We start from the raw sequence: 27,874 nt of genomic DNA on the forward strand, positions 1-27,874 counted from the left end.
CGGTGAAACATTTCATCTTTGACCTGACCTGTGACGTCATCGGTGACCCCGAGGTCAATGAAATTTGGTTTTCCTCGACAAATTTGACAGGCCTTTCGAACGCCGTTTGAATTTTGCAGATCCGTCCAGTAGTTTCGGAGATACGAGGGGGGGCAAAAAATAGCCCCCCCCCCCCACCAGGTCGCGTTATAAACAGACCCCACCAGGGCGCGGGTTAACCCGCGCGGGGCTGGGGTCTCCAGCCGAACGCGCGGGGCTGGGGGGAGCGGAAATTTTACCCCCCTGTTATCTCCCGAACTAATGGTCCAATTTGGAAAATTCAAACGCCAATCGAAAGCTCTCATCACGAACTACTAAAAACATGTACTTAATTTAAAGTTTGAGGTCAAGGTCAAGGTCAGGTCAAGGGTACAAATTGCAAGTTTCTACAGTATCGGCCTTGCACCGTAGTTGCCGAAGAATGGAGTCATGGACTGAGACTGATCGCCCAAAACGTGTTCTTAGGCTACCAAGACAATATTCGTTGCATACAATATCATTCAGAGGTCAAGGTCAAGGTCAGGTCAGGTCAGGTCAGGTCACCAAAAAACAAAATATAGAAAAGGGCATGTGCGACACATGTTTTATGGGTCATTTTACTCATAGAATTCAATAGGCACACTCAATAAGTGATATGGACCACCTCTGGATGAATTTCAGGTCGAGGTCAGGTCAAGGTCAGGTCAAGTGAGGTCAAATTTTGAAGTTGGTTGTTAAGGCCTAAAAAGGTGTCTATCTGATGCAGTTTTTCACGGCGAATCGAATGGTGCTATTTTTGTTTCCGTACGAGGTCTAGAACTTCCAAAAAAGTCATTTTTCAAAAATTTTGTGTGTCGTGACGTCATAAAATTTTGAATAACTCCCACATTTTTGAACCGATTCTTCTAAAATTTGGTATGTAGGTGCACATAGACCACTTCTCTGAAATATATTCCGGTTTTTTCGATAGACTCAAAATTTTGGATTTTATAATGATTTTCCCAAAAAAGTCAGTTTTTTGAAAAAATTTAGGCCAAAATCCAAAATTTTCAAAAAACCGAGATAGCCATTTGATAGACAAAGTAAAATTACGTATAACCTTTTTGTTACGTCTTGATTCCTTTAAAAATGAAGATGTTAGCGGCGTTTGAACTTGTGCCGTTTTTGAGGCGAAAATGGCGAACATGACGTCACTAAAACGTCAATTTCTCAAAAATTTTCAAACGGATTTCGCTCAAATTTTCAGGGAACGTGTCAAATTGATGTAAGAAAAGGTACTTAAAGTTTGGCGGCGCTGCGCGCCGCCGTTTTTGAGATATCGCAAAAATTCGCGAGGGGGGGTAAAATTTACCCCCTTCCGCCCCGCGCGGGTTAAATGACCCGGGTCTGGAATTTTCACAACATATGTAGAAAAGATGTGTGATGCCGCCGTTTTTTTTTTAGAAATTCGCGAAATAACACAGGGTGGAGTGGGGGTGGGGGTGGGGGTTCAAACACCCCCCCCCCCCAGCAGGGTGCGGGTTAATGACTCGCATTGAGTAACTAAAAACATGGCCTTCGAGTTGTCGTCAGTTTTGTCAAATTAACAAGTCTCACCAGGCAAAACGTCGAGGGCTATAAGGAAACTCAAATATTCAATGCAAAAGGACATTTTCTGCCCATGTGGGTGTGTGACGTGTGTATGTGTACCGTGTACGTAGCTAGTACCTACACACAAGTGTTATGTGCTCGCTACAGCCTGCAAGGACACTACTATGAAGTAAATGGTCCCTTTTTTACCGAGGTTCGTGCAGGGTATACGGACATACAACCACACATACTTTTTCAGCTGCACGGGACACCCGTGTCTCTGTGTATTCGTCAAAGACAACGGCAGACTGAATGTGCGTACAGCTGTTCAAAGCTCCATATGATTTATAACTGGAAACGACAACAGTTCGAGAAATAGACACCATTAGTAGCACATCTAATTTCAACAAATAATTAACACAAGTCGCTAATATATCAACACAAAAAAAGACATTTTTCAAAAAAGACAAGCTCACAACACAGTAAAAAGACTTCCACAGCAGCCACTTTACTACTTATCTAGGGTGTTGCAGCTAAATTGGGACAAAGTTCGTAACCTAATCACAATTTTGTTATTTGGAGGATATGGCTGAAAATTTGACATGATACTATTTCAACAATGCTCTTTCACGTGCTAATATTTTTGATGCACGAAAACCGATAACAGTCATGGAGGAACAGCGTAGATGTACAGTTGCTGAATTAGTTCGCGCTGGACAAAGCGCGAAAGAGATCGTTATTGCAACAGGATACCCGAAGTCTACGGTATATCGCACTGTCGCTACTATGGACGGTGGAGGAGATGTCAGTAGACGTCCCCATGCGCCGCGAAGTGACCGCAAACGGAATCCTCGGTTTCTCGCGGGCTTGAAAAGGTCTATTGAGGCCAAACCAGGTGTCTCAATGCGTAAGCTAGCGCGAGACCGAAGGGTGAGCAAAAGCACCATTAGCAGGGCTGTCAAGGAGAACCTCGGGATGAGGTCGTATAGTAGGAAACGGCAGAACCTTCTGACGGAGCGTCTAAAAGCGTTACGGAAGGAGAGGGTCCCGATGGTTCTGAACCAGCTCAAGAACCATGGAGGAGACGTGAGAGTCTTTGTGGACGAAAAGAAGTTTGTGGTAGACGAAGTTGCCAACCGCCGGAACTCAAGAGTCATCGCCTCGAACCCCGGTGATGTTCCACCAGTGATGATAAGCAAAAATCCAGCCTCTGTGATGGTGTTCGGAGCCGTCGCGAGCGACGGTCGCGTCATGCCCCCTCACTTCATACCTGCTGGAGAAAGAATCGGCGCAGAGGAGTATCTGGCCATCTTAGAAGAAGTGCTTTTGCCCTGGATGGCGAAGTACTACGACCTGAAGAAAGTCACACTTGTACAGGACTCGGCTCCAGCTCATGCTTCCCGGAGGGTGCAGGATTTCCTTAGTCGGAAGATCCCTCTGTATGTCCCAAAGGATACGTGGCCTCCAAACTCACCCGACCTAAATCCGTGCGACTTTTGGATGTGGAGCGCGATTGAGGAGAGGTCCAACGCACGTGCCCATGACAGCATCTCGAGCCTCAAGAAGTCCATCAAGAAGGCAGCCAGCAGCATCGATCCTATGGAGGCTCAGCGCGCGTGCGGCGCGTTCCGACGCCGCCTGGAGATGGTGAAGGAGGCTCATGGTGGCCACATTGAGTGAGAGGGTAGAGAACATGTGCGTCAATACACGTTCAAAGTTTGAAAGCTCTGTCTCTTCATTCTACTGAGTTATGCCACTTTAAGTGTAAGCGGGAAAAATTCCCAATTTAGCTGCAACACCCTGTACATGATATTGCCTGATATATACGAACACCAATAAATTGCCATGCACGTCGCACATGTTACCAGCCAGCACAATTTCAATTTCTGTATGATATCACTTAAACGGACACACGCACGTTTAGTCACGAGTAACAAACATGGCAATTATTCGTATGTTCTATGGAAAAATAGGTTAAAAGAACAAGATAGAAAAGGAGAGGATTGGAAACGAAACGTGCTATATTATGCTGTACTGCGTTATGTCCCTTCGAAAGTTCGTAGGCTGCTGGACGATGCAAATTTAAAAAGTAAATAAGAGCCATGCGGTGAAAATAAAAGGCACGAAATATTAAAAGGGCATTTTTGTTCTGTTCATTCCAAGCTGCAAATCATGCAAAGACAATGCTGAAAACAAACAAATCATTGATTTTTGTTCATAAACTGTACAACTGACAACCGGCTTTTACGTTCACGAGCATACAAGCGCAAACAATAATTCGTCATCGTTCAAATGCAACACATTCTTAGCGAGATGAGTGACAACTCTCTAAAAGGGTTTGTCACGGTGCCTTGTCGACAACGAAGCTCTCATTCATTTGGGCATCTGCACCAACTCGCAACATTTCCGAACAACACCAGCGATAAGCCCAACGCTTCGTGCGCTGGCCGTTTCTATCTAAACACAAGCTGCTGACAGTTTTTAGCTCCGATAGTCCTCCTCGCACAAACAATGTTTATCGTCACAGTTAGCAGCACTTGTTGCGATTCCTAATAGCACCACTGGCCATCGCGTCAAAAATGGCCGCGGGCTCGGGCTGGCGATCCACCCCGGGCTGGCCTCGACATTTGATAAGCAGTCCGCAACCCCCGATCTGACGGGACCGTTACGTATCCGGTGTCCGGACTCTGAGCGGGCCCAGCCCGACGGATCCAGCGTGTGATGTGTGTGCGGTACCCGGACTCGGGGAGTCTGACGGACCCGGGTGTGCTGCGTAAGGAGCCAGCGCTGCGGACCCCGGGTGTGCTGCGTAAGGAGCCAGCGCTGCGGACCCGGGTGTGCTGCGTAAGGAGCCAGCGCTGCGGACCCGGGTGTGCCGTGAAAGGAGCCAGCGCTGCGGACCCGGGTGTGCCGTGAAAGGAGCCAGCGCTGCGAACCCGGGTGTGCTGCGTAAGGAGCCAGCGCTGCGGACCCGGGCCGCCCGGTGTGTGACCACTGCGGTGGGACATGACGGTGTGCCACTGTTTGCTATTCGCCAGTGTTTTCCTGTGATTGGACCCCACATTCTCCATCTAGTCAATGCCACATTTTCTTTACGTACGTTTCCCTCATCTTGGAAACTTGATTCTGTCGTGCCGCTTCATAAGTCTGGTTCCCGTGACAGCGCTGTTAATTTTAGACCTATATCAATTTTACCAGTATTATCGAAAGTATGTGAAAAGGTGGTTTGCAATCAGCTCGCTTCTTATCTTGATACGTCCTCTATTTTATCACCATCTCAGTATGCGTACCGCCGATATCACTCAACGGAGGATGCTCTCACCGACGCTGTCGAGTGGGTGACGCGCCGCGTCGACAGGGGTCACATTGTTGCCATCACGTCGGTGGACCTCAGTCGCGCCTTTGATAGTGTTGACCATGGTATTTTATTGTCCAAGTTGAGCTGGTACGGTGTTGACCCCGGGTGGTTCGCGAGTTACCTCGGTGGCTGGCGGCAGGTGGTGAGAGGCGGCTCCCTATCCCTTCCTATGTCCCATGGCGTTCCGCAGGGCTCCCTGGTCGGCCCAATCCTCTTCAGTATCTTCACAAATGACCTACCTTCCTACCTTCCTCATGGACGGCTCATTTCTTATGCAGACGATACCCAACTCCTCGATTCCGCTCTTCCCACTGACTTACCTGTCCTTAAAAAAAAAAAAAAAACAGGAGGACACCTTGCTCGCTGTCCAGTCCTATTACACATCCAATTCCTTGAAAATGAATCCTAGTAAGACCACCCTGCTTCTTGTGGGTACTGGCCAGAACCTCAAGAAAACCTCATCCTTTTCCCTTACCATATCCGGTCACACACTACAACCATCCACTTTTGTGAAGATGCTGGGAGTGACGGTCGACTCAACCCTATCCTGGGAAAAGCACATTTCAAATGTTGTCATTTCAAATGTTGTCAAAAAGTGCAATTCCATCCTTCTATGTTTGTATAAAATTCGTCATCATCTTACCCCCGAGACCCGTAAGCTCCTTATCCAGTGCCATGTTTTCCCCCACATCCTTTACTGCCTCTCCGTCTGGGGCGGGGCCGCTCGTTGTCATTTACATAAGGTGCAGAAGATCCTGAATTTTGGTGCTAGGGTCGTCTCCGGGGCGCGGGTTTCTGAACATATTTCACCGGTGTTGAGAGCCCTCGGCTGGCATGACATTGCTGATCTTGTCGTCCACCATGACTGCTCCACTGTGTTCAGGGCGCTGAGTGACCCTTGCGCTCCGGAGGCGATCCGCTCCCTATTCACTCGGCGAGCCGCTGTGTCGCAGCGCTCAACGCGGGCAACGTGTGCCGGTGTACTGGAGCTGCCGGCTTACCGGCTATCTATGTCGCGCCGGGCCTTGTCGTACCGAGCGGCCTCGTCCTGGAATCGCCTGCCGCCTGCCGCCACCGGCTCTCGAACTATAAGAGCGGAGTTTCTACGACTTTTAAACTCGACATGTGACTAGCGTTTTGGTATTTTAGTACAATGTGTATGCGTGTGTGTGCTTGTGTTTTATATGTTTTTACTATTGTCATTGACTAGAAGCTGACACTAATCCATCATTGGAATGCTTCGCTAATACAATATACAATACAATACAATACAATATACACTCAGCAGCCGATGGAGCCGAGCGGCGAGTCGGGCGGCGAGTCGGTGGAGCGCGTCGACTCCGAGTCGATGTGCGACAGGCAGGGCGAGCCGTGCAGACTGGCCGGCGTCACCGGGCGCGACTCGATGCTGACCGAGCGCGCCGGGCCTCGGCGCTGCGCCGGCGCCGGCGCCGCGCCGCCCTCCGCGACCCGGCCCTCCTGAAACGGGGCGGGGGGGGGGGCACGGTCACGTGCCGCCGCGGCCAGCGCGGTCAGCGGAGCAGCCGGCTGTTCCGGTCCCCGGCATGCCATTGATGCCATCTTCACAGGTGTTCAATATGCAGGCGTGGTGCCAGATACATACAGAATAAGCGAGACTATTTTTGGTCGTGACAGTTCTACGTGACGCGTGAGACTCCTTTACACCTGCCGAATCCATTAGCATCTATAAAACCGAACTGACGGCGGAGCGCAGCCCGGTAACACATACAGTAACCAGCTGGTCAACGCAGTGTGTGGACTGCCGAACACTGCCTGCAGGTCACTCTTCTAAGAAACGTCATTTTCCCTGTTCATGCTGGGCCGTAGACGTAGAAGCATTTTCAAAGGTGGTGTGGGGTAAGATCGTATGCAGTCGAAAGTAAAAATAATTTTAGTTCTGTGTTGAACAAGAATAAGTGAGAATCTATTATCTCACTGAATCTAAAGCAAAACAATTTGACTCGGATTTATGGTCCTTACGGACCTCTCGATGAATTAAAGAGCTGGATATATGATCCCATCGGATCCGAGATCAGGATCCGTGGGATCAGATCCCACATCCATTTTCTCGGCTTCATGCACATGTCTGATCAAAACATGGTGCATACAGGAAGAGTGCACAATGTTGTAAGAAATGCATCATGTGCTCGGCTTTGGAGATCAGTAAAGTGACGCTTCCGAGCCACTTTCTCAGCTTGAATTTCAGCTTTCGCATCATGCATAGGAAGCTCCAGTGCGAATAAAGAGCATAGCAATGGACGGCAGAAGAACGCAGCTGTACCGTTCAAGCATATAATTGAAGCAAGCAACAAATAATTGAATTATGATTGGTTTTGGCATGAGCAAAATTGAAAATATAAACTCGATGCTAAACATTACACCGACTATTTGAGGCTGCCATTCTTCTCGTCCTGGAAATGACAAAACAACCCTGAATACACAGCACACAACAAAACACCACACATGTGACAATATTTCAGACTTTACCATTTTACCTTTTGTCATCACTAAGTGCAAGAGCAAAGTTTACTTCTGTATCGAGAACCAGCCTAACCTATCCATATGTATAGTACGTGATACATGAGAACCGGTGTCCCTGCTCAGTCTCCAACAGAATGTAGGCCAGATCGTCAGGTCAACATCGTGAAAAATAAGTACTGCAAGCGCTCTCTATTTACATTGATTGGGCTTTAAAATAGATCATACGTTTTAGCGAGTTATGGGGCCATTTGGCAGCATTAAGTAATACTTTGCAGTCACTGACTTGTGTGATGGTGGTAATGATGTTTCAAATGGTTCACAGATTTCAAGAATATCATGTGATGTCTAGGCACTTCGTGGATTGGTATTATGTTGTGTTCATCTGGTAAGTTTACGTTTGATTGACGTGGTAGACTCTGAGCCAGAACGATCGAATATTAAATATTTGCATTTTGGCACTTTTTGTAAGTACCAATGTAAGTACCAACCACTGGAAACTCCTTTAACCCGCGCCGTGCTGGTGGCCTGAACTTTCCGTCCAGTGCAGGGGGCTCTTTCACCGTCTAACTCGTCTAACTCGGCTCTTGGGCCACGTAGCAGCACGCGATAAGCGGCAATCGAAAGAGCGTCAAAAATAAGGAAGAAAACACTTCGGTCATTTTTAAGGTCAGGTCAAAGTTCAGGTCACCAGAGGTCATCAAAGGTCAAATTTAGTCCAATTCAATAATTTTGGAAACTGACAACGGCTAACTCGGGAATCAATAGAGCTACAGTGCCGCGGAAAAAAACGCATTCGATAGCCGTTTTACAGACCTTTATGAGTGATGTTCTCAGATTTGACCTCAGGTCAACGGTTTAGCCTCCAGAGGGAAAAACTAAAAATAACCGCTTTCACGAAAAAGTTTTTCGGCAATAAGTTTTGGCTCAAGAGAGCCACGACATTACTTTTGGCAGCATCGTGTTCCTCTCGTTGAGACGCGTCGAATGAACTTTTTGTACCTTGAAAGGTAATTTTGAAAATTTGACCTCAGGTCAAGGTCACGACCTGACCGGAAAGGGTCCTGTTGTATATCAAAAGATCCGTGTCGTCGAGTTTAACATATCTAACGTGTCAGTTGCATTTTTCCGATTCAGTGTGTCATGTTTACCTATTAACTGATGTTTGAGAGGGTTTTGAACATCATTCGTCCAAAAGAGGCGCATTTCAATTTTATCCCATTTACTTATAACGGAGAGGTCGCAAAATTGACCTGATCTTAGGCCACAGACATAAAAATCCGAGATATAGGTACATTTTATACATACTGTTACTAATATCAATCGCTGAAAGTTCCAGAGTGATCGTTCAGTCAGTGTAGCTACTAGCTATATTGACTCGAGCCGTTGAACTTTTTCTGAGGTAAGGTCACTTGACGTGACCTGGTGAACTGATCTTGATCGACACGGGTCTGAAATTTTCACATGTGCAGAAATGATGTATGAACAGGTGTACTAAAAACGGCGGCGCTTTTTGAGATATCCGTGAAAATCTTAGGGGAGGGGGCGTAAAAACGCTCCCCCCCCCCAGCACGGCGCGGGTTAATAGTGAAATTTTCGTGAACCATTGTAATAATCAATTATCCCTCGCCCATGTAGGGGGGTTGGTGCAACCCCCCACCGTTTCAGATAGCCTGCTCAAATTTTCAGTACCCTATGGGGCATCCTTTGCGCAACTTTTGGTATTTTTTTGTCAAGGTCATGTCAGGTCACGGAGTTATGACGTCATAAAGGGAACAGCCTCCGGCCAGATTTACGCTAAATTGGAGATTGCTTCACATTGGTATAAATGCCGACTGACCTCACACACTGATGGATTGTTTTAGAATCACAACTGGCTGATTTGACATTGGCACAATGTCCGATGACATTTTGAAGGTTACTAAAGGTCAAGGTAAGGTCAGTGACCTCGGTTGACCTGTAATTACTTCTTGCACTTGCATGCCTTTTCGGGGTATTTTGATGCCCTGAATTCGAATTTGCTATACATTTCAGGCATCGTCGGTTGTTTCTTGTAGTTCATTTGGGGTCAGAGTCAGGTCAGTGACGTCACGCGCCTGACGTGACCCAATGCACAAATGACCTTGCAGACTTCCGATGCTCACAACGCATCATTTTTAGTGGTATGACATCGAAATATGCACCAAACGATAGAGAATTGATCAAGGATCACGATAGTGAAGGTTTCAAGTCGATATCTCTTACCGTTTTGCCGCAATCGGCGCGGAAATCTGAAAAAAGTTAGATTTTTCCGAAAATTTGACCTTTGACCGGTCATAAGTAGGTTAAATGTTGACCTAGGACCAAAAAATATACCACCAATCGCGAGATCTCGTGGAGAGCAATCCGTTGGTCTTTTCCGCTAAGCTCTACCACGCCAAACGCCAGGGGGGTCGCACCAACGCATGGGCGAAGATGGCAAAACACCGTTTACGGGCGAGGGTTATATTTAAATATGTGGTTTTATGATGAAGATCCTTTTCAATTTTAATCATTTCTTCCAGTGAAATAAATCGGCTCACCGTTAGCCTCACCAACATCAAACAGCGTGTGATTTTCCCACTGTGACAGCGGCGGCGGTGTTGTACGGAGGGCCTGTGACAGCGGCGGAGTGTTGTACGGAGGGCCTGTGACAGCGGCGGGGTGTTGTAAGGAGGGCCTGTGACAGCGGCAGGGTGTTGTACGGAGGGCCTGTGACAGCGGCGGGGTGTTGTACGGAGGGTCTGTGGCAGCGGCGGGGTGTTGTACGGAGGGCCTGTGACAGCGTCGGGGAGTTGTACGGAGGGCCTGTGGCAGCGGTGGGGTGTAGTACGGAGGGCCTGTGACAGCGGCAGGGTGTTGTACGGAGGGCCTGTGACAGCGGCGGGGTGTTGAACGGAGGGTTTGTGACAGCGGCGGGGTGTCGCCTGTGACAGCGGCGGGGTGTTATACGGAGGGCCTGTGACAGCGGCGGGGTGTTGTACGGAGGGTCTGTGACAGCGGCGGGGTGTGTTGTACGGAGGGCTTGTGGCAGCGGTGGGGTGTTGTACGGAGGGCCTGTGGCAGCGGCGGGGTGTAGTACGAAGGGCCTGTGGCAGCGGCGGGGTGTTGTACGGAGGGTCTGTGACAGCGGCGGGGTGTTGTACGGAGGGCCTGTGACAGCGGCGGGGTGTTGTACGGAGGGCCTGTGACAGCGGCGGGGTATTGTACGGAGGGCCTGTGACAGCGGCGGGGTGTTGTACGGAGGGCCTGTGACAGCGGCGGGGTGTTGTACGGAGGGCCTGTGACAGCGGCGGGGGTCGGGGTGTTGTACGGAGGGCCTGTGACAGCGGCGGGGTGTGTTGTACGTAGGGCCTGTGGCAGCGGCGGGGTGTTGTACGGAGGGCCTATGACAGCGGCGGGGTGTTGTACGGAGGGCCTGTGACAGCGGCGGGGTGTTGTACGGAGGGTCTGTGGCAGCGGCGGGGTGTTGTACGGAGGGCCTGTGACAGCGGCGGGGTGTTGTACGGAGGGCCTGTGACAGCGGCGGGGTGTTGAACGGAGGGTTTGTGACAGCGGCGGGGTGTCGCCTGTGACAGCGGCGGGGTGTTGAACGGAGGGTCTGTGGCAGCGGCGGGGTGTTGTACGGAGGGCCGGCTGCCGGTGCGCGGCGGTGCCCTGACCTGGTGCGGCGGCTCCCCGGCCGCTCCGTCGCCGCGCCGCGCCGCCGGCTCGACCGTCTGCTCATCTACCAGCTCCACAGAGTCCTCCTTGCTGATGCGGATCACCGGCACAGACATGGACGAGGCCGTCGAGTCGCGCTTGGCCGCGCCCTGGTCCGCCTCCACGCTGCCCGACTTTCCCCGCGAGTCGCCCCTGCCCTTCTCCGCCCTGGACGGCTTGTCCTTGTCCTTCTGCTTGTCTCTGCCCTTGGCGCGCCGGGCTTTGGCCGGCGGCGGCGCGGCCGGCTGCGGCTGGCCCTGGGCGCTCTGCTCCGAGCGCTGTGAGGCGATCCGCTCCCGGCGCCGGTGGACAGCCTCCAGCAGCAGCTCTGGCGACCCGGGGACGACACAGGGTCACCTCGGAACACAGCGACATACGGGGACGACACAGGGTCACCTCGGGCGACCCGGGGACGACACAGGGTCACCCCGGAACACAGCGACATACCGGGACGACACAGGGTCACCTCGGAACACAGCGACATACCGGGACGACACAGGGTCACCTCGGGCGACCCGGGGACGACACAGGGTCACCTCGGAACACAGCGACATACCGGGACGACGCAGGGTCACCTCGGAACACAGCGACATACGGGGACGCACAGGGTCACCCCGGAACACAACTTCACACAGGAAGGACACGGGGTCATCTCGGAACACAACGTCGTACAAGGACGACACCACGTCATCTTGGAGTACATCTTCGCACAGAGGTAGCTGCAGCCGCCACCCGGTGATACAGCATAACACAGAGCCAGCCGCTGCACCGAACCCTTGTCACCCCACCACAGTCCAGCGTCGACATCACTTCTAGAAACAGCAATGCTGTTAAAACTTGCCTATGTTTACACTCATCTACGTAAGTAAAAGCTGATCTATGAAATACAGAGAACGCGCAACATACCATATTGTTTGAAAAAGGGCATAATTCCGTAATTGCCATCAAACATCTTTCCCATTATCCTAATAGGCAAACCAGCCACAGGTCATCTCACCCTTTGCCCTGGCCTCTTTCTCCTTCTGCGTCCTGGGTGGCTTGGTCGCATCATCTGCCTTGGGCTTGGCGAAGGTATTCTCCAGCAGTCTGCTCCACTTGTCGAACGGCTTCTCGGGCTCCTTGGTTTTTGCGTCGGCCATTTTGAACATTTTGCGGCGCTCCTCGGTGCGCTCTCGGCGGAGCTGGTTTCGTAGGTCGTTGTTGGACTCGCGCAGAGAGCCGGCCAGCGAGATCTGGTAGAAGATGACCAGCACGAGTAGCACCAGCAGCGGAATCACGATGGCCGGCGACGAGATGTAGTCCAGGATCTGCAGCAGCAATGGCACAGTCAGGCACGCAGCGTGGCCAACCGGCGGGACCCAGCATCGTGCTGACAGAACAGTTTTAGTCATACACAATGCATTTATGTTGGGCTCTACATAATACCTTGTTGAGCGAGTCGGGCAGCGCCCGCTGAAGCCCGTTGGTGAAGATCTTGTAGGCGCGGAGGTAGCCGCTGAAGGGGCCGCAGTGCCAGCTGGGCTCCAGCCACACGATGGCGTAGCCAACGGGCAGGGTGCACAGGAACAGCATGATCAGCAGCAGCGCAAAGTAGAAGTTGTTGGATCTGCAACCGCATAGATAACATCCAATGAGGTCTGTCTGCATCGTCAAATGCAATATCTAATGCTCAGAGCATATTTAAATTTCATACTATCTTGATCACCCATATGCCCCAATGATCTCTTAGGCCCAAGCAATGGCAAAAAGTTAGAAAAAATGAAACATGTAGGGGAGAGTGGGGCACATTCGTGCAAAAAATGGATAAACCCATATATCTGTTCTTTGGTTAGTGCAATGGCAAAATTGTTGATTGTAGTATAGAAAGGAACTATTGCAGATAGTTTTCCTCTTTAAAAGTTATCCTATAAAATTATTGCTTCCATTAGAAAAAATGACTTTTATTAACTCTGAACATTTGCACGAAACTGCCCCACCTATGGGGCACATTCGTTCAAGAGATGGGGCACTTCCGTTCACCCGGCAAAATTCGAGAAATTACCGGGCATTACCAGAAATTTACCAAAGGAAATTGGCAGGGGGTCATTTCACTTGATTCCTTTCGACAAGAATGCATTGCACAACAAATGTAGAAAGAATGGGCTGGCCAACAAGAATGTGCCAACTGCCGGCCTCCGTGACCTCGCCAAGTTCGCGTGAATTGCTCGTCAGTTCGTCACGACGTCGCAAGCAGTCGAGACTGAGTCAGGCGAGCGTTATTAGAGAAACCTACTACAGATAAAGTCATAAATCGCAAAAACTAAAAAAAAAAAATATGCACGAATGTGCCCCCAGGCAGTGCGTACACGAACCTGCCCCACAACGTTATTAGTAATATATTTCAAAATTTCTTTTTGAAAAATGACACTTTTTCAACAAACAAGTTTGCAGCAGTTCCGTGAATAGAGTGGGCTTCTTCACCCCCAATTTTGAAAAGCTGAACCACATTTCCGAGTCAGGATCACGAAAATGGATGATATGAGAAAAGTTTGGAAAGCTCACGAATATTACAAATTTGCGTTTTTATCAAGCATGACAGCAGGTACAGTGTTGTCTTCTACGGTGAACGAAGGGCGGCAATGATAGACATATTTCCATAATTTACCTTGAGCTCGTGCAGTCACTCGTGTTCCCATAAACTGCTGAAAACGAATGTGCCCCATGCACGAATGTGCCCCACTCTCCCCTATGCGCAGTTCACATACCTGGATGCCTTGAAAATAACTTCGTGAGGCACGTTGGACGTGAGAACGCCCCAGGCTCTCACGTACATGAGGATAACGAGTTTGACGGCGTTTATAGCTGGCAGTCCGGGAGCGAAGAACATCCCCATCCTGTTAACGCATTCAATAATCAATATCACATTTATTACGGACAGAATCATGAACTTATTAGTAAGCTTCGAATGATATAAAAACTGTCTAGCGACTGTTGATGCTTGATACAGTTTAGCTCTTTAGCCCGCATCCCACTAGGTCTCCTGGATTTCCACGCCCTGCTGGAGGGGGCGTGGAAAGAGGGCTGAACGCCCCTCCTTCTAACGTGGCTCCCGGGTCACGTAGCGACACGCGGTAGGCGGCGTTTCAAAGAGAAGAACGTCAAAAATGATGACAAAATGATAGGAACAACACTTTTAGAAACTTTTTACACTTTTATTAGGTCAGGTCAAAGGTCAGGTCACCAGAGGTCATCCAATGCCAAAATTCGTCAACTTTCAGGTGAAATGATACTTTTATGAATGATAAAGAATGATAATGATATGATACATGAATAATCGCAGCGATCCGTCACGCGCTGTAGCTATGGCAAGCAAACTTTTTCTGATGTGAAGTCACTTCACGTGACCTGGTGACTTGACCTTGAAAGAACTTTTTCTAAAATTCCGAAGAAATTCTCAGAGGGGTGAGTGGACCCCTCCCCCACCCACCCCCCACCCCCTTTCCAGCAGGTCGCGGGTTTACAAACATGATCGGTATTCGGCATTGTTTATGACAAAAATATATATCCGATTCAGTGAAAGATTCAGGCACGTGATGAGCCAAGCACGTCACCAGTCGGCAGTTGATGCGCTGGTTGTTGACGAGCTCCACGTACCAGACCATGCCCTGGTTGTTGACGAGCTCCACGTACCAGACCATGCGCTGGTTGTTGACGAGCTCCACGTACCAGACCATGCCCTGGTTGTTGACGAGCTCCACGTACCAGACCATGCGCTGGTTGTTGACGAGCTCCACGTACCAGACCATGCCCTGGTTGTTGACGAGCTCCACGTACCAGACCATGCGCTGGTTGTTGACGAGCTCCACGTACCAGACCATGCCCTGGTTGTTGACGAGGTGCAGGATGTTCTCGGCGATCGAGAAGTCGGCGTATTTGGGAGCGGTGCGTTCCAGGTCCCAGCACCAGCAGTTGTTCATCACTCTGACGAACAGGGCGCGCAGGAACTCCATGCCCACCACGGAGGCCACCGTCCACACCTGCAGCGAGGAGCCGCGCAGTTCCCGTCAGCGGGCACGAGCCGCAGGTCACCGCGCCACCGCGCAACCTGCGACCACCTGCGCGCAGAGCCGGCGCAACAAAACTGCCGACAGCACTCCCGTCTACCCCCCAACCGAGCCGGGGCCTTAGCAAACGCTGCCATACTTTTTGGGGCAGGGGGACACATTGTAACACCGTGCTGCTTCTAAAACCAAGAAAGAAAAGTTCGGCATCAGTTCCCTAACAGGTACACCTTCTTTTCAAACGTCAGCCTGGGTGTGCCGGATGCGACCGTTGTGTAATGAGCTGACGAGTTGGGGCTGTCTTACCAGGGCTGGCCTATTGCCGCGCACTTGGTCGTGGTCTGCAGCGATAGGAAGGCCTTTCTCCGCCCTTAAGTTCCTCAAAAATTATATCCGCGTTAATTCCAACAAAAGTCAGAGCATCAGCAATCAGCATTGCTTCTGCAGTAAGCAAACTTTACAGAAAGTTGAACCTCTCGGAGTAAAATACCGCAAGTGTGCGATTCAACCCGACCGGGTATTTTTTTGCATAGGCACTGACGTCTCTCGTCTACGTCAGTGCCATCTGACGTCATAGGCACTGACGTCACATAGGCGTCCCAGGGCCCAGTTTCACCAAGTGCGGTAAACTCAATTTGGGGTAAAATACCAAACCCCAGTATTTTACCCCAAATTGAGTTTACCGCACTTGGTGAAACTGGGCCCTGGGACGCTTATGTGGAAGAACGTACGCGCAGCCGTTTCGGGGACCTCCTCATCGCTCACGTCCGTAAGTACAGAACCTTCCGGGAGAGATTGACTGACCAACTTCGCCGCGCGCCTCGTATCAGGCAGAAGTCTCAACGTCAACGGTGTCGAGGCGCTGGCATGGCTCGACGCAGAGGATCTTTTCATAGAAACACGCTCTTATCTTATCATAGGTGCGGGAACCATGGAAAGGGGAGGAGTGGGCCGTGGGGCTGCCCCTACGACTTTGAGGCTTTGGGAGCACTGCACCACCACAGCTTTTCAACAAGACCCTCAAGGACCTGTGGGACTGGAGACACATGCTCTGATTGAACTGCACTCGGCGTTTGTTTGGGTGGAGACTGGAGTGACCCGTCCGCCTGGACAGCGAAGTGCTAGCAAGATTCAGCATGAGTTAGTTGGCCCAGCAAAAGTCCCGCGGATGGTTAAATTCGTTATCAATCATAATTAAACATTTGTTCTAGGGTACCAAGGAGGTGATTACTTGACTCAGGTGAAACGGGATAAGTTGCAACATGGAAAATGTTGAAAAATGAATGGCCTAAAGCCGGTGAGCAAACTAGTTTTTTAGGGGGGGGGGGTATAGGCTGCTCTGTTTGAAGCGACACCGGTGAATATCAGAAGTGCCGGGTGTGCCCATCAGAAAACAGTTCCCGCGGTATATAGGGCCTTGGTTCCCACTCCACTGCTGGTACTACTCTACAAATTTGGCGTAAATCACGAGCCCGTGTCGCTTTCATCCTCTATCGAAACAAATTTTGAGACACAAGTTCGGAGCACTGGCCAGGGTGCATGGGCGTCGAAAGGGGGGGACGGGGGGACGCGTCCCCCCTGTCGAGGGATCTGGGGAAGTCACCTCCAAAAAATTACTCATGAATGTTTTAAAAAGTTGCTAGTTGCAACGGTTATTCACAATGGAGCTAGGTTAACAGAAATAAAGCTTCTTTAACCTTGCAGGCGGTGGAGGGGGACATTTTTTGCCCCCCCCCCTCACCTTAGTTTTTTATATCTACAGAACCGCTGCGCCGATCGTCACCAAACTTTCCGTACCCTCCCGTGAATCGCTTTTGCACATTGTGACCAAAAATTTTTCCAAAGGCTATGTATGATAGGTCGGCCGCTAATAACGTCGGAGTGACGTCATTTCTGCCATTTCCGACCCAAAAAAGGTTTCGCGGGAAGAGCTGTCAGGCCTACAGCTTTAGAGATACAGAAAAATGTTTCAAACATAAAAGGTGTAGAATAAACAGGGCTACAAGCCTGCGATCTCGGATTTTTAAAAGTTTTGGATTTCGACCCCAAAAATAAAAAATTGATTTTTTGAATATAACAGCCAAAAAATTCATTTTTAACTTTGAAAAAAACGGAATATGTGTGATAGTTCCTACCACCTACCAATTTGAGATCGATACCTCCTTTTTGGCCATGTTTTTTTTTTTTTTTTGCATGATCGCCAACAGAGAAATCTCCACTTAGGTACAGGCGAAGTCATAGGCCTAAAATCAGTAAATCACAAACAGCATAACAAAATACAAAACTGAGTACAATGCACGTTAAAAAAATATACAGTTTAATTGCAGACAAATAAAATAAGTAAAATACAGCGCACCAAATACCTCAGTGGAGGATCTGGAGATGTTATAGTGTGACGTTAAAGTCACGCGACATCTTTATTTTACGAGTTCATGGTTTTTGAGAAAATACACGGAGTTGATATCGAGACATGTAGTCCTGTTGTTTTATACCTTACATGGCGCGGTCGGTAGGACCCGAACCTACGCTCCCAAAGGGAATCTGATTTCCTATCTGTAGACGCGTGCAAAGATCTGGAGCTGATCAACAAGAACTTCCCATACCACACACAGGATTCTGTGATGACAGCCGGCGCGGTGAGCAGCGATCCCGCTGTGAGCCTGTCTGGGCCGGGGAAGAGGACCATGCCGGCACGCCCTGACCAGATGCCGTTTACCCCCACAGAAGGGAACGTGCCGCAGCTGGAAAGATTCTTGAAGCAGCAGTTTGCTGACACCACCTTCAACAGAGAGGCTGTGCCTCTTCCAGCGATGAACTGTGTGCCGCACACGATTCACCTCATGCCGGAAGCGATACCGTTCGCGCGTCACACGCCCATTCCAGTGAGCAAACATTGGGAAGACGAAGTTAAAGCTCAGCTGGACGAGGATGAGCGAATGGGAATAATAGAGAAGGTCCCGGCAGGCCAGCCTACCGTGTGGTGTGCCCAGATGGTAGTGGTGCCTAAGGCAGATGGAAGACCACGTCGAACCATCGACTATCAAGAGCTGAACAAGTTCTGTGTAAGGGAGACGCACCACACCAGAGTCCCGTTCGACATGGTGTCGTCCGTCCCGAAGCAAACCTACAAGACAACACTGGATGCCTACTGGGGCTTCCACCAAGTACCGCTGGCTGAGGAAAGCCGACCACTCACGACGTTTATCACGCCGTGGGGCCGATATAGGTATCTGAGGACACCTATGGGCCACTGTTCAGCGTCTGATGCCTATACAAAGAGGTACGACGATGCGGTGGTTGACATCGACAGAAAGTTCAAGTGTGTGGATGACGTGCTGCTATTTGACCACGGCATAGAAGAGGCCTTCTGGCACTGCTGGACATACCTAGATGCGTGCGGCAGAGCAGGTGTGACGCTGTCACCTGAGAAGTTCAAATTCTGCAGGCGTGAAGTCGAGTTTGTCGGGTTCAAACTCGGCTGGGACGCATATGGACCGGCCCAAGGGAAGCTGGCGGCCATCTCTGAGTTCCCGATGCCAGCTACCCCAACCATCACAGATATCCGGTCATTCGTCGGTCTGGTGAATCAGGTGGCGCCATTCGTGGCAACGGCACCCGTCATGGAGCCTTTCAGAGAGCTGCTAAAAAATCCCCAATCGAAGCATGTGTACTGGGACGACCAGCTAAGGAGACGGTGCGAGGAGGTGAAGTCACAAATAGCCGAGCTGGCGGCACGCGGTTTGCAGTATTATGACAAGCACAAACCGACCGCTCTGCTGACCGACTGGAGCAAGACTGGAGTCGGCTTCGTGGTTCTACAACAGCATTGCAAATGTACAGGCGGGGACAAGCCGTTTTGTTGTCCGAACGGATGGAAACTGGCACTGTGCGGAAGCCGTTTCCTGACGCCAGCAGAGCAGCGATATGCCGCTGTGGAAGGAGAGGCCCTCGCAATCGTCTGGGCCCTGCGGAAGGCAAGACTGTTCCTGTCAGGCTGTCCAAATCTGGAGATTATCACTGATCACAGACCGCTAGTGAAGCTGTTCTGTGACAGGCAGCTCAAGGATATCTCCAACCCACGGCTGTTCCGGCTGAAGGAGAAGACTCTCCTGTTCAGGTTCTCTATTCGGTTCCGCCCGGGTAGATTGAACGCCATAGCAGACACGCTGTCTCGCTATCCTGTGGAAAGGATAGGGCCGTCCGAAGCAGACCTGGCATTGGAAGACGAGCTGACCGTGGCGGCCATGACAGCGCTGGAGGAGTGCAGTGACATGATCACTGTCGACCAGGAGATGGTGCGTCAGCATGCACAAAATGATGGAACCTACCAGCTGCTGAAGCAGCGCATTGAAGGAGACACGTGGCCAGGAAGCTGCTCAAACGAGGTGAGCGAATTGAAGGCATTCTTCAAGGTGCGGAGCAGTCTCAGCGTGGTGGATAACTTGATATGCTACTCACACGAAGGTGGCGCCCTGAGACTAGTCATCCCAGAAACCCTGAGAACGCTGGTCGCTCAAAATTTGCACGCAGCACATCAAGGCACAGGAAACATGCTGAGGCGGGCCAGACAGGCAGTGTACTGGCCAGGATTTGAAGCTGATGTGGACAGGGCGAGGCTTCGGTGCACAGAGTGTGATTACCATGCACCCTCGCAGCCAGCTGAGTCACTTATCATGACACCACCGCCCGAATACCCGTTCCAGCAGGTGGTTGCTGACCTATTCGAGGTGCGCGGTCATCGCTACATGGTGTACGCCGACCGACTAACGGGGTGGATCAAGCTGGATCATCTCCGCTCGTTCGCATCCAACATCATCATACCGATACTGCAGCGGCATTTCTCCCAGTACGGAGTGCCAGAGCAAATATCGATCGACGGAGGGACCAGTCTCGTCAGTGCGGAGATGACTGGGTTCTTCCGACGGTGGCAGGTGGATGTTCGCCAGTCATCCGCCCAGTACCCGCAGTCGAACGGAAGAGCAGAGGCAGCGGTAAAGTCTGCTAAGTCAATCATGCGAAACAACACAGGCGATGATGGCAGTCTAGAAATGGAGAAGATCGCATCCGCCCTACTACAGTACCACAACACGCCGCTCCGAGAGGGCGATAAGTCGCCCGCGCAGCTGCTGATGGGGCGGCAACTGAGAGGTGGTGTGCCGGTCCCGGCGACCCTGCTGCGCGTGCAGGATCATTGGCGGGAGGACTTGGACCGCAGAGAGAGGATGATGGCTCAGAAGGCTGACCGGCTAGAGAATCTCTCCAGCAGGACTTGCCGTGACCTCACCAAGCTGGCAGTGGGTCAGCGTGTACGAATCCAAAATGCTGCGACTAAGCGATGGGATCGGACCGGAGTGGTAACGCGGATTCTTCGTGCGGTCAGACAGTACACTATTCGTCTGGATGGGTCTGGTCGACTGGTTCTCCGCAACAGGAAGTTCCTAAGACCACTACGCACAACAGGAGAGGAACGCGATGTCCCATCCCCAAGCAGCACCAACCCGGAGCCACCGGTGCCACCGCGCCGGCGTTCCGAGCGCCTCGCGCTGCAGTGAGCCAGCTCAAGGAGTATAGACGGTACTGGGGCCAGAGCTGGTACCCACGTGCGGTCCACGTGACAAAACGACACGTGTACGAGTGGGAGAGGGGAAGATGGAAACATAAGGGGGGTTGGAGGATCTGGAGATGTTATAGTGTGACGTTAAAGTCACGCGACATCTTTATTTTACGAGTTCATGGTTTTTGAGAAAATACACGGAGTTGATATCGAGACATGTAGTCCTGTTGTTTTATACCTTACACTCAGTAAGAAGCATAATGAAAGCAAGTGACTCTATATACTCACAATGTGTAAAAGGGATGCCCGGAGGGACCTTCAAAGCTAAGTGACGATATCTGCAGTCGTTTAGGAGATATCTACGGAAAAGGACAGCGGGACTTTCCGGCCCCAAACGGGGCGAGAACAACAGTAAGAAATGCATGCATGCTAATAAAAGGAAGGAAGACTGCGACGCCCAGCGATGGGCATTGGTGGGCGCGAATAGGGAAGCAGGTTGGGTGTAAAGCCTTCCGGCTGATGAGGCTCGTCACGCCGGCCGGTTACAGTGCTGCCCAATTGTTTTAGACTCGATCCCTCTCCAATGTGGTGCCCACTGTATTGTCCCCCCCCCCCCCCGATGTCCTCCACCCTGCTCTCCTTTCCTCCCTGACTCTCTCCATTCTCTTACCGTGTCCATGATGATGAGCTTCACCAGCTCCTGGCCGTACATGGTCTCCCAACAGAGCTTTCTCAGCTGCAGCCGCACCGTGCTGTTGAAGATCCGCGCCGTCTCCCGGATCACCGCTACATCTGCACAAAACACACAGTGTGATAACACGGAACACCGCCACATCTGCACATAACACAGTGCGGTGTTTTAACCCGCGCATGACTGGGGGGGGGGCTCTACAGAGCCCCCCCCCTCCCGTTTTTCAGCAATATCTTCTAAGCCGTTTGACGGATCAACACGAAGCTTGCAGTACCTTTAGCGGCATCAATTTGACACCTTGTCTTAAAATGCCAATTTTCCAGCTACTATAGTTTGGCCGAAAATGATGTCAGAGTGACGTCATGTCGGCCGATTTTGATGCAAAATATTGATTTACGGCAAACGCTCTCAAGAGCTGTTTTAACCCTATTCCTGGCGGGGGGGGCCTCAGGAGCCCCCCCCCCCTGAGGTTTTTTGGTTATTTCTCCCAAACGCGTTGAGCTAGGAAGCTCAAATTTTCTGACTTTTCCTAAAAGGCTTCTACGCAACATGTCTGAAAATTTTGAGTTGATCTGACCTCAGGTCAGGTCACCAGAGGCGGTTTGGTGACCCTACCTCAGAAAAGTTTGCAATCACGCCAGAGCTAGAGTTTTTGACCGATCAATTTCTTCTCTTCAGGCTTTAGTTAGGGTACCAGTATGTGCAATTTGCATATCTCGGAATTTTGATATCGGTGACCTAAGGTCAGGTCAGTTTCGCGACCTCCCCATTATAAGTCAATGGGGGAAAAATCAACTCCCTGTTTTTACCACTAAAACGGGTCGGAATGGCCCCATATACCATACATGACTTCATATACGGTCAAACTTCACTACCTTGAGGTCTGTTTTGCTGTTGGACAGCTGTGAGGTCATGTGACGTCATCAAAGGTCACCAAAGGTTTTTGGCCAATAACTCCGTACAGAAACAAGATACAGACGCGTGGATGGTCTCATTGTGTTCAGCTCGTCAAGACGCATCGAATGATATACATGATGACCTCGAGGTCACGTGACCTGAGGTCAACCTTTGACCTTGACCTTTCGAGGTCAACATATATATCATTCGATGCGGATTGACGAGAGGATCACGACGATGCCCTTAGTTTGTTCCTATCTTGACTAATTCGAAAGTTATTCGAGAAAAACTCTCTCCATGTCTAGCGCCGCCATTTTGACTTTTTCGACCCCTGTGACGTCATCTTTGACATGACCTGAAAATGACCTTAGTAAAAATTGTAGATCTTGACCGTGCGTATCCGATGCCGTTTACCGTTTGTCGCTGCGATGTGTAGTTTTTGAGATCTGAAGGGGGGCCGAATCGGCCCCCCGCCAGTTTCTTGTCCCGGCGGAGCCCGCCAGGAATAGGGTTAAGGCTAGATCCTATTTCTTTGCATGAGTGGACTGCAAATACACGTAGCTATCAGACTAATATCTCGAATTTTATATTTTTTAATTTTGAAACATACGTATTTACATTTACAAAAAAATATATTTCTTGATTTTTTTTTCAAACAATTTCGATGTTTCCAAAAACCGGAACACGTGTGATAGAACACACACTGATTTACTACTCTAGCAAGTTTTTTAGCCCAATAGCTTCAAAAATAGGCAAGTTATTTACATTATTGTCAAGATTTTACAATTATGTATTTTTCAAGACCATTTTCAGTACGTTTGCAACATCGTAGAGTAGTATAAATGGCACCATAATGTTTCTTAGCTCAAACTGCATCTGATAGGCACCTCTTTTGTTGAAAAATTACATTTTCAAAATTTCGCCTTTTCTGACCTTTTCAGGCCAGTTTCACCAACAAAAAAAATAGACGGCTGCGATTATTCTTTGACAAAACGATAGTCTATAAATCCTAATAACCGGTAAAAAAGTAATTGCTAACCAAATAATATAGCACTTGAAAGCTAAGTTGTTACATTTTTCAAGTCAGCGATTAGTATTTTCAGCAGTAAATGACACTTTGAGACTATCGTTTTGTCAAGAAAATAATCGCAGCCGTCTATTTTTTGTTGGTGAAACTGGCCTCTGATATTGACCTGACCTCCGGTAAATCCAGCTGAAAATGAACTCAAATGACACAGACGACATTTTTTTCGAAATATACGAGTAAAATGAACCATAAAACATGCGTCACGTGACTGATACATCTGCCACTCAGCCTGTGTGATGCAGGGTTCATAGTGCCACTCAGCCTGTGTGATGCAGGGTTCAACTTCACAGTGCCACTCAGACTGTGTGATGCGGTGCAGCCTACTACTTCAGGCAACTAAGGCAACTTGTTGCTTGTGAAAAGTGTAACGCCATTCTGTAGTAAAGTGTATGTACCTGCTGGAACTGTGTGGCATGAGATTTAGGTCGCTTATCCCTGCACCTTGTTTAACCCGCGCCCTGCTGGGGGTCCTGGATTTCCACGCCCTGCTGGGGGGGGTGTTTGAACACCCCCCTTGTAACTCGGCTCCTGGGCCACGTAGCGATACGCGGAAGGCGGCGTTCGAAAGAGCGTCAAAAATAATGACGACATCACTTCGGTCAATTTTTTGGTCAGGTCAAAGGTCAGGTCACCAGATGTCATTGAAGGCAAAATTTCGCAGATTTCCAGGTCGAATGTCGAAAATTTCCAAGAAGCCAACGCATAACTCGGGAACCAATAGAGCTACAGCGCCGCGGAAAAGCGCATTCGATAGCCCTTTTAACGCCCTTTCTGAATAATTCTCTCAGATTTGACCTGACGTCAACGCTTTTGCCTGTAGGGGGCAAAAACTGCAAAAATAGCCGATTTTTTCGAAAACAGTTTTTCTGCAATAACTTTTGACCCAAGCCTTGTACGAGCTTACTTTTACCGGCATCGTGTTCCTCTCGTCATGACGCATCGAATGAACTATAACTTGACCTTGAAAGGTCAACTTGAAAATTTGACCTTAGGTCAAGGTCATGACCTGACCGGCAAGGGTCATGTTGCATATCAGTCGATCTGTATCGTCGAGCTGAACACATCTAAGGCGTTTTCATCGCTCTAGCATGCCTCTATCAAAAGATATTTGCGAAAAACTGTTAGATACCATTCGTGACCTAAGATGACCTCAGGGCATAAGCAAGGGTCACGGACACCATTTTCAAGTTCAGTGTCTTTACCACTTGTAATTCGGTGTTTGGGAGTGTTTATAATGTCTTTCATCCAAAAGAGGCGCATTTCAATTTTCTCCCATTGACTTTGGGGAGGTCGCAAAATTGACCTGACCTTAGGTCATCGATATCAAAATTCTGAGATATACATTTTGTACATGCTATTGCTCTTAGCAATCGCTGAAAGTTTCAAAGCGATCGGTCACTCGGTGGAGCTATGACAGACATTGAAAGTTTTTATGAAGTGAGGTCACTTCAAGTGACCTGGTGACCTGACCTTGAATGACCTTGGTCTGAAATTTTCACAACATGTGTAGAATTGATGTATGATAAGGTGTACCAAAAACGGCGGCGCTTCGCGCCGCCGTTTTTGAGATATTCGCGAAAAACCACAAGGGGGGGGGGGTGTTCAAACACCCCCCCCCAGCAGGGCGCGGGTTAACACGAACAGAGAGTAATGCCCGCCTGTAATGAATCATTCATGTGGTCGTATTCGCATACACTGGTGTGCATATATGCAATATACATTGATTAGACATATAGAATACCGAACTGAGGTGAGGTCTGGCCCCAGCTGGCAGCAGGTATGGACTCGACCGTGTCACCCAGCGTGTCACCCAGCGTGTCACCCAGCGTGTCACCCAGCGTGTCTGTCACCGACCGTGTCACCCAGCGTGTCACCCAGCGTGTCACCCAGCGTGTCACCCAGCGTGTCACCCCAGCGTGTCACCCAGCGTGTCACTCAGCGTGTCAACCACCGTGTCACCCAGCGTGTCACCCGACGCCGCATCTGGCCGCGTTTCGCCGGCCGACGGCCCACTGCGCCCGAGCCGGACGCCTCGGCAGTGTCGTATGCACATAATCAGCACCCATCGGTGCCCGCGATCAGAGCCGCGAAATAGGCCGGCCGGCTGCACAGCGGCGGCAGCACACTCGGAAACACACAGGTCGACGGCCGGCTGACCTCTTTGGGGCGCTGCCGAGAGGGGCCACGGCAACTCCTCGAACCGACTACCGGCTGGAAACCGACTGAGAACAGTATCGTCTGGGAACTTTGAGGGGGACAGCGAGCGGGTACCGAGTACCGACTAGCGAATATTGCGAGGGACGTCGGTTTGAGTTAGTCCTGCCAGCCAAGAAACAGCGGTGCTAAACAGCGGTGTAAGTATTGCACTGCTAAACACGTGCTAGCAGTTAGGTCGAAACAGTTGGCGTTGTCTCATGGCGGGCGTTGTCTACATAGACCAGCGCGCTGGCCTGATAGAACTAAAGTGGCCCGTAATCCTGGGATTGACTGGGTCGATAAAGGAGCACCCGAGCCAGGGCAGACTCTGCGCCTCGGGTGGGTGTTTGGGTACATTGGACGATATGCCAGCGTCCTCAGAACTAGGGTCGGGTAGGGACGGGAGGGTGTCCGTGGTACCGCCGCACAGCGCCGGCAGTCTCCGCGGCCGGCCGCGCGCCGGCAGTTTCTGGTGCTGATTGCGCTCCTACAGTCTCTGCTGCCGATACGGCCGCTGATATCGGCGGTCAGCGATCAGCACCGGGTGGGGGTGTGGGGCCACGTGCGGCGCTGAGCGGGAGAAGCCGCAGCGCTGGCTGCGGGGCGCGCGGGCCGCGGCTGGCGCTGCCGCGCGGTGCCGCTCGGCCGAGGGTCCGACACCTCGATTGGCCGTGAACGGGTCACCGGAGAGGACGGAGGACGGAGGACGGCCAGGTCACCGGAGGACGATGCCCCGCGCAGGACCGCTGATGGACGCGCCGCTCCGGGAGGCCGCCGACCGGTCCGCCGCCGCCGACTCTCATTGACAGTCGGCCGGCGTCCCGGTTCGATTTATTGGTCGGGCCCGGGCGCCGACCTGGGCCGGACGATGCGCGCCCGCTGCTGACTTAGCATGAATGACATGGACGGGATGACGGATGGGAAGCGACTTCACAAATGGATAGAAGAAATAGCCTGGGACTTGCGGTACAGGTGCGTACAGTAAAGTTCTACAGGTTTGCAGGTACCTACAGCGTGCCGCTGTTTAGATGTGTCACCCCATCCGTGCTTCTATCCTCAGGATACTGAAATCCTTTGTCTCCACGCCACAACCCCCTTCCGGGCTGGGCAGGCAACTTTATCTCATGCGGGCTGCTCCCTTGGAGCGGCACCGCTGCTCCCGAGGGAGTGCACCCCGTAGCCGGGTGCAGTGAGTGCCTTGAGGCTGGGTGGCCTGTCCTCTGGACGGGCTCAGCCTCGGCGACTCACTAGGGTGCCTGCCCAGACCAATGTCTCCCCCTAATTCCTATCATCCTTCCGGCTCTGCAATGGTCTTGTCGACCGAAAGGGCCTAACCCAACAAAACAAACAAACAAACAAAGTTTAGATGTGTAGTTTCTGTTCGTAGGTCAGAAGGATGCAAACAGCAGGGAACATGTTTCTCTCGATAAGAAATACCAACAAACAGATGAAAACAGGTAACATCTAAATGGCTTTTCATTCCGTTGTTGTGATTCACATTTTTGTACAGCATAGAAACCGCCCTGTTACATAGGCGGCCTCTCCGAGGTGAGCAGCAGCAGGGCTGGGGTCGAGACACCGCCCTGTTACATAGGCGGCCTCTCCGAGGTGAGCAGCAGCAGGGCTGGGGTCGAGACACCGCCCTGTTACATAGGCGGCCTCTCCGAGGTGAGCAGCAGCAGGGCTGGGGACCGCCCTGTTACAAAGGCGGCCTCTCCGAGGTGAGCAGCAGGAGGGCTGGGATCGATGTCCCATCAGGACGTTTCCGTCCCAGCGGAGCGGCCACGGGGGTCTCTGCTGCTGCTGCTGCTGCGTACCGTAGTCCGTAGGTGATCCACAAAGTCCCATCACTAGTCGTTACTCTAGTTATCCTACAGCGCAATCCTGTTATCTTATAGCCCTGCACGGCCCGAAAGAACTTGCTCTCAGCAAAACAAAAACCAAATGGTCAGATCGCACCTACCTCATATAAATACCTATTCTATTTTATCGTTCTGTTTGTCCTCAGGACACACTAATCCTTCTCCTCCGCGCCTCAAATCACCTGTTCCGGAATGGACGATTGAGCCTTCACCATACGTGTGTAGCTCCTCGGGGCATGCTCACGTGCGCTGGGAGACCGTTAGCGGGGCTGGGTGGGCTGCCGATCGAGACGGCCTAACACCGACCGCTCGGCAGGGTGGCCAGGGGCCAACCATAGCAATTAAAAGTAATTCCTGTCATCAAAAGTAATTCCTCTCATCCT

At 50.8% G+C, this 27,874-nt stretch overlaps 1 protein-coding gene across 1 annotated transcript in view; it reads right to left on the reverse strand.

Annotated features, from left to right (window-relative positions):
- Positions 1-3,394: 3,394 nt before the first annotated feature.
- LOC122377909 overlaps positions 3,395-27,874 on the reverse strand; it is a 76,063-nt gene continuing 51,583 nt past the window's right edge. The window contains exons 14-20 of the mRNA XM_043358501.1: positions 21,429-21,550; positions 15,014-15,180; positions 13,909-14,037; positions 12,590-12,770; positions 12,162-12,471; positions 11,125-11,492; positions 3,395-6,424 (exon numbers count right to left, since the gene is read on the reverse strand). Coding sequence (XP_043214436.1) covers positions 6,227-6,424; positions 11,125-11,492; positions 12,162-12,471; positions 12,590-12,770; positions 13,909-14,037; positions 15,014-15,180; positions 21,429-21,550 — 1,475 coding nt within the window. The 3' untranslated portion in view covers positions 3,395-6,226. The remainder of the gene's footprint in view (positions 6,425-11,124; positions 11,493-12,161; positions 12,472-12,589; positions 12,771-13,908; positions 14,038-15,013; positions 15,181-21,428; positions 21,551-27,874) is intronic.

Source organism: Amphibalanus amphitrite, unplaced genomic scaffold (genome assembly GCF_019059575.1).
Source record: "Amphibalanus amphitrite isolate SeventyFive unplaced genomic scaffold, NRLGWU_Aamphi_draft 000006F_arrow, whole genome shotgun sequence".
Classification (NCBI taxonomy): Eukaryota; Metazoa; Arthropoda; class Thecostraca; order Balanomorpha; family Balanidae; genus Amphibalanus; species Amphibalanus amphitrite.